The sequence below is a fragment of the Gossypium raimondii genome, chromosome 13 (assembly GCF_025698545.1).
Source record: "Gossypium raimondii isolate GPD5lz chromosome 13, ASM2569854v1, whole genome shotgun sequence".
In the NCBI taxonomy this organism is placed as follows: Eukaryota; Viridiplantae; Streptophyta; class Magnoliopsida; order Malvales; family Malvaceae; genus Gossypium; species Gossypium raimondii.
Genome location: NC_068577.1, coordinates 50235340 through 50242730, shown reverse-complemented (window position 1 = coordinate 50242730; position 7391 = coordinate 50235340). Strand labels below are relative to the sequence as shown.

General features: G+C 32.8%; 2 protein-coding genes across 2 annotated transcripts; both read left to right on the top strand.

Moving 5' to 3' along the window:
* The first annotated feature begins 465 nt into the window (after positions 1-465).
* LOC105783221 (germin-like protein subfamily 1 member 7) lies at positions 466-1320 on the top strand. Its single transcript, XM_012608542.2, has 2 exons — positions 466-607; positions 782-1320. The coding sequence occupies exons 1-2, from the start codon at positions 484-486 to the stop codon at positions 1318-1320; spliced, it is 663 nt and encodes a 220-aa protein (XP_012463996.1). The 5' UTR covers positions 466-483.
* A 1391-nt stretch (positions 1321-2711) lies between these two features.
* On the top strand, positions 2712-3757 carry LOC105783220 (germin-like protein subfamily 1 member 14). The gene is made up of 2 exons (XM_012608541.2): positions 2712-2891; positions 3007-3757. The coding sequence occupies exons 1-2, from the start codon at positions 2765-2767 to the stop codon at positions 3540-3542; spliced, it is 663 nt and encodes a 220-aa protein (XP_012463995.1). The 5' UTR covers positions 2712-2764; the 3' UTR covers positions 3543-3757.
* The last annotated feature ends 3634 nt before the right edge of the window (positions 3758-7391 follow it).

The window sequence follows — 7391 nt, the reverse complement described above, 5'->3', positions numbered from 1 at the left end:
ATTGATAATAAACATATGATATTCTTTAGAATAAACAATTCCTTACATAGTAAGAGTAATGAAAACCAAGATCAAACTTCATTTTCAGATGATGTTTGAGTCACTTTCATATAAAAAAAACCAACATTGTTAAATTATCTTTAATTGACCCAATTCTACCGGAGCCAAGTTTCAAGAAAGAAAAAAACAGAACCATCTTATATCAGAAAATTAATCTTTTGTTTCAATATGTCCTGATTTAAGCAAAGGAAGATGAATTATATTACTTCTTTTGTGCAGGCCTGCTGATTCACCAAGTAATTAAAAATGATTCGGTTGTTTCTATATGTACTGTCATCTATGGCATAATTAAAGAAAATTAATTAAAATAAGCAAAAATCATAGACTGATTCAATGGCTTCAACCTATAAATGGCCATTCATTCATGCAGAGCCTCTCATGCCCAAGAAAGAAATAGAAGCTAACTCTACTATATACAAAAAAATGGAAGCCCTTCAGATTATAGTAGCCATTTTCATCTTGGCTCTTGCATCGTCTTTGACCTTTGCCTCTGATCCTAGCCCTCTTCAGGACTTTTGTGTAGCCATTAATGATCCCAAGGGCTCTCGTATGTCTTCTCTTCAAATACTTTCATTTTTCTTGAGCTACTTGAGTCTGTGTCTAATGTATATCCGGGCATGAACAGGATATGAATCTTAAGACCTTATATTCAAGTGTTAGTAACATGAAATCATCTTTTTTCTTCTTCTGTTATTGACCGACATTTCTTGCTTTCATGCAGTGTTTGTCAACGGAAAATTCTGCAAAGACGCAAAGCTTGCCAAAGCAGATGACTTCTACTTTTCAGGTCTCCATATCCGCAAAAACACATCCAACACATTTGGATCAACTGTCACACCTGTTAATGTTGCACAGATGCCAGGACTTCACACATTGGGGATATCTATGGTTCGAATTGACTATGCACCTAACGGTGGCCTAAACCCTCCTCACACTCACCCTCGTGCCTCAGAGATTCTAGTTGTTCTGGAAGGCACACTCCATGTCGGTTTCGTTACATCGAATCCAGATAATCGTTTGATTTCTAAAGTCCTATATCCCGGAGATGTCTTTGTTTTTCCTGTGGGTCTCATTCACTTCCAGTACAACATAGGGAACACCTATGCTGTCGCCTTTGCTGGTCTTAGCAGTGAAAACCCAGGGGTGATCACTATCGCAAATGCAGTATTTGGCTCAAACCCTTCCATTAATGCTGATATTCTTGCCAAGGCTTTTAATCTAGATAGGAAAATGGTGAAGAATCTTCAATCCGAATTCTGATGGAATAACAATAGGAGAAATGTTGAATGATGTTTGAAGTTGTCATTTGTTATTTATTTTCTGAAATATAAAATAAAAGATGTTCTTCGTGGGCCTCTTCTTATGTAAAGCATATTATAAATTAAAATTCTTTTTAATTTAAATCCCTAAAATAATTTTAGATTTGACCGAAAATATTGACAAATTATATTTGTGTATGTATAAATATTTGAATCTATAATATCTCAATTGTCATCCGTCTAAAACTACTTTTATGTATGTAGCTAAGGATGATGTACATACAACCTGCTAAATCAATCGTAAATTTATATATAAGATAAATCAAGTTAATTTGGACAGAATAATATCAAACTATTCATAATCTATATCTATAATCTATGATAAATGTATATATACACAAGTTTGGGCATTTATTTTTATTAGTTTATTTAGCACCTTATTTTCATTTTGTAATCTTCATTATCCAACAAATCAATGACATGTTGCCATATACCCAGAACATACTTCAAAAATTTTAAAAATAAGAGAAATTAAAAGAAAATCATTGAAAAACCAAAAATCTTAAGAATTTGAAAATTATAAAAACTTAAAATTTCATAATCTATTTTTGAAAATTATGAAAATATTTTAAAAATTATAAGTATGCTAAACTTAAAAAATTTAAAATTTCAATTTTTTATATAGAAATTGTTCTACACTACTTCATTTATTTTCTCGGATTCAAACGCAAATAATCATTGGGGTTTGTTGTAAGCCCGACATTGATGCATAAAAACACAATCCACTAACTAATCCTTTGACATGAAAGATACCTGATGTCCTGTTGCTTCAGCAGATTATATATATATATATATATATATCAAATAATTTACCCAAGTTAGTTCGTTTGGGACCTTCCATCTCGCCAAATTCAAAGTAGCAGTTAACCTGAGCCACTTCATATATATATATATATTTATATATAGTTGAATTACCTTCAAGAAAAAATGTTTATTATTATTATTATAATAAATGGGGTCCGAGTCTTGAAATAAAAAAAATAATTGCAGATATTAAGAATCGAAATCCAAGAATATCTTATGTTACCTCAACCAGTTTCTTCTCTTCTTAGAACTGGATTTCAAGCAGAAACAAGTGTATTCAATGGACATTATTTACATATTAGAAACCTAATAACAGTGTCTTCAACATTAACTGGACAGTGGACACCATCCTAACCCACAAATGGTCTTCCAAATATCAAAAGTCTTTCGTTTCGTTGTACTTTCTTGCCACCTAAAACCTATCCTTTTCACAAACCTGATACTCATTTACCAGCGCATTTCATGGAAAATAATGACCTGCCTGTTGGTTTCCATCTATAAATAGCTTTATCTGCCATGCAAAGTTTCTCAATCTTCTCCCAAGCAATAGCAAACAACCAGCTAAGTCAACATATATCATAATGAAAGGGATTCGCTCCATTCTTATTGCTTTTGGCCTCTTTGCTTTTGCTTGCTCATCGGCCTCAGCATATGACCCCAGTCCTCTCCAGGACTTTTGTGTAGCTATCAAGGACATCAAGAATGGCGGTACGCATTCAAGACTTTGTGTTAATGTTCATCCTCATGATGTTAATAAAGCATGAGCTGAACAACATTACGTTTCAATGTTCTAATATAACTTTTTAACATTTCTTCATTGCAGTGTTTGTAAATGGTAAATTTTGCAAAGACCCAAAGCTTGCAGTTGCAGAAGATTTCTTCTTTTCAGGCCTAAACAGGCCGGGGAACACATCAAATCCAGTTGGATCAAATGTCACTATGATCAATGTAGATATAATACCAGGACTTAACACTCTAGGTATATCTCTGGTTCGAATCGACTATGCACCTTATGGTGTCAACCCTCCTCACACTCACCCTCGGGGATCCGAGATCCTGCTTGTTGTCGAAGGCACACTTTATGTCGGCTTCGTTACGGCGAACCCAGACAACCGTCTCTTCACTAAAATCCTAAACCCTGGAGATGTTTTTGTTTTCCCCTTTGGTATGGTTCATTTCCAGTTCAACATAGGAAAAACTGCGGCGGTTGCCTTTGCTGGTCTCAGCAGCCAAAATGCTGGGGTTATCACCATAGCTAACGCAGTGTTTGGCTCAAACCCACCGATCAACCCAGATGTTTTGGCCAAGGCGTTCCAGTTGAACAAGAATGTGGTTAAGTATCTTCAGTCTCGGTTCTAATGGGATTAACAACTACTTTAAGAGCCAAATCAAAACCCCAAAAGTTTGTTTGCTTGTTTGAAACAATGTTTGCATGCATTTTTCTAAATCAAGTCATACTATTCTGCTAAGTATCATGTAATAAACAGAGAGGTTTAAATTTACTTCTCCAGTCTCCTCTCTTGACATTATCCTTTCAGATATAAGACCAGAATTTGTAGCGCTCTCGGATTTAATTTACGACCACAATCAAGGGCACCAATGCATGTAACACCCCTTACCCGAGACCGTCGCCGGAATCGAGTAAGAGATGTTATCCAATTTAACTTACCGATTCGGAGCATAAAAATTTGCCTTTAAAATTAAATTCACTGTTCACAACAAAACTGTCTACCTGCGTGACTTTCACTAATTTAATTATAACTCGAGTTACAGAACTCAAAATTTAAATCCGTAAATTTTCCCTGAAACTAGACTCATATTACTACTTACCATAAAATTTTCAGAATTTTTGACTTGGCCAATTAGTACAGTTTATTCATTAAAGTATCCCCTGTTTCACAGCTCGACAGATCTGACCTCTCGGCACTAAAAATCAATTATCTCTTTGTACAGAATACATATAAGGTTATCGTTTGTTTCTTTTGAAAATAGACTCACTAAGAAATCTACACATATAAATTATGACCCATAATTCCTTCTGTACAATTTATAATGATTTTTCAAAGTCAGAACAGGGGACTTCAAAAACCATTCTGACCCTGTCTCACTAAAATTAAAATATCTCAAAATACAGAATTCCTTTGCCTACACCGTTTCTTTCATATAAAAATAGACTTGATAAGCTTTAATTACATATATAATTCACTCTCTAATTCCATTTCTCCTATTTATGGTGATTTTTCACATTCACGTCACTGCTGCTATCAAAGAAACTGCTTCTTTGAATTAGTTACCATTTTAACATACATAACACCAAAACATATTCTTTAATAGCTACTTCAATAGCTAATATTAGCTATATCATTTGAACATGCTCAAAATGATCAAGACTCCATACATGCCATAGTTTAAACATTTTGAAAAGCACATAATACCGAGATGATTATGATAGTGTGATACGAGCTCCGACGATCCCCACTTGATCAAGTTCAAATCACTATATAACAAAGGAAAAGAAGAAATGTGTAAGCTATAAATAGCTTAGTAAGTTACATGTAAACAATAATTACTCATTTAATAATTAACACTTTTAACATATAACTAATCAAAACATTTCTTAGCAATTTCAATCACTTACACATGCACAATCTTACCAATTCACTTGCATATACATTTTCACACTTAACATTTCATATTCACTTTAATTCATTATTAATCCCGTTGAACAGTTGGAATATACACGGATATTTAGCACATAAGTGCCACACTGATATGTAGCCGAAGCTACCACTGATCAATAACACTGGGAATGTCCACGGGCCTGCTCACACAAGCTGTCAGGTGTCTGCAACACATGCTAGATCACCCAGCACCCGGGACTCAACTGTAACACTGTAACATCAGTAACACTGGTCTCTAGTGACATGTCACTTGTATCCAATTCTATTCCTAAGTTCAACCGAATTTACACTTAACACTTTATTACTTGAATAATTCATGAACAATTTTCCTTCCACATTCAATATTAATTCACATATCAAATATAATTCACAATTTATACAAATATAACTATTATTTACATATAACTTACCTCGGATGCAAAACGACTATTTTTGTAATTTAGTCGATAACTTTCTCTTTCCCCGATCACTTCCACTATTTCTTCTTTCTTGATCTATATTAACACAATTTAATACATTTTATCAACATTTCATTCAAATACAATTCATACACAACATTTTGGCAAATTTACATTTTCCCTAAAACTTTTCAAAATTCCACTTTTGTCCCTAAGCTCGTAAAAATAAAATTCACTAAATTTTTAAATTTCAAACTTCACTAAATCATATTTCATGCTCATAACAGCCCTCAATTTCACAAAATCACAACTTTATGCACACTTTACCATCTTTCACAATTTAGCCCTTTTCAACATTTTCATCAAAATTCATCTAGTAAAACTTGTAATTAACACTTCAAACATTCATTATCTAACATCACTAATCAATTTACAATTATATCATGAATGGGTCAATTTTAAACTTTAATTTCATTTAAATTAAATGGTAGAAACATGAAATTCAAGCTTCAATAAGCATAAAATACGAAAATAATCAAAAGCGGGCAAGAAATCACTTACAATTGAGCTTAGGAAGTTCAAGAACCCTAGCTATGGTGACATGAATTTTTTGGCAGCAAACGTCTGATTTTAAGAAGATGAACACTTGTTTTCATCTTTATTTTGTCTTTATTCAATTTGGACAAAATGCCCTTGACCCATTACTTAGATATTTTTCTAGAAATACCCTTTTGCGTCCATAACACTAATTCATGGTCTAATTGCCACATAAACACTTCCAATTTCATGCAATAATTCAATTAAGTCATTTAATCACTAATTAGACACACTTTGCATTTTTCTCAATTTAGTCCTAAAAATTCAATTAAGCACTAAAGCATTAAAATTTTCTATCCATATTTTCACACAATATTTCAATCAATCAGTAACTAATAAAAATTTATAAAATTAAACTATTTCACTTCGGATTTGTGGTTACGAAACCACTATTCCGATTAGGCCCTATTTCGGGCTATCACAATGCATATGTAGTTCATGTTGTTATTGTTGTATTTATGTCATGCTAGCCCTACTTGCTTGTATTCCTTGTTAGTTGGACTTGAATGCAAATGTTGGAATTTCTTCATCTTGAGTTACGATGAGATAACAAATTGATCAAGAAATTGCTTGAAATATATATTTTTAAAATAATAAGTTGGATGAGATCCATCTATATATCTCAAAGTGAAACCAAATTGGAATGAAGGGTTGAGCCAATTATATAAAAATTAATGAGATGTGTGACTCATATTTTTTTCTTCCCCTATATATCTTATTTAAGTGTTGGATAGCCCATCAAAAGTAGACTCATTTATCAAATGGTTTTGCCTTAGGGCCCAAACTTCATATTTTGATAATATAAAATATTTTAATATAATAAAATAATCTAAAATTCGAAATGCACTTAAAGTATTTAGAAAAAAAAAACCTTCAATTAGTTTTTCTTTCCCGATTAGTTTATTGGATTCGTGTAAACTCTTTCGTAATTTCATTATCTTTTCCTTTAAATTTAAAGAATCCATTGATAGGAGTTTTCAAATTTAACGATTTAAAAGTTTACCAATTAGAATATTTGAAGATATAATCTTTAACAACAAATTTTTTTGATGAATGATGAAATTCATTAATTCAAGAATGCAGTTAAATTGCTATAAAGGAAAAAAAACACTGTATAGTGTTATACAAACAAATTAACGAATGATACCCCAAGCACAAAGTGAAGCATTAACAGGACCGGTTCTATTGATTGGTCTTCCTCCTAAGCGAGCCTGCACAATCTCTTTAATCTGCACCAAGACAACATCTTCAGTCTAGAAAGATGAACCAAAATACAACTTGTTCCTCTGTCTCCATATCACATACAAATATGCACTCCAAGCAAGCTTGAGTATAGCAACAAGCGAGGACTTTCCTTTAAGTTTCAATACCGCCTAAGCTAACTCTTACCTCCAAATTCTCACAGCCCTATGAATGGAGCAAAGGCGCAAAACTAATTGCCACACCTTCCTTGAAAAATTGCACTAAAAGAAAATGTGATCACATCTCTCTGTAGCATCCATACAGAAAAAGCAACAAGTATCAACCGAAAT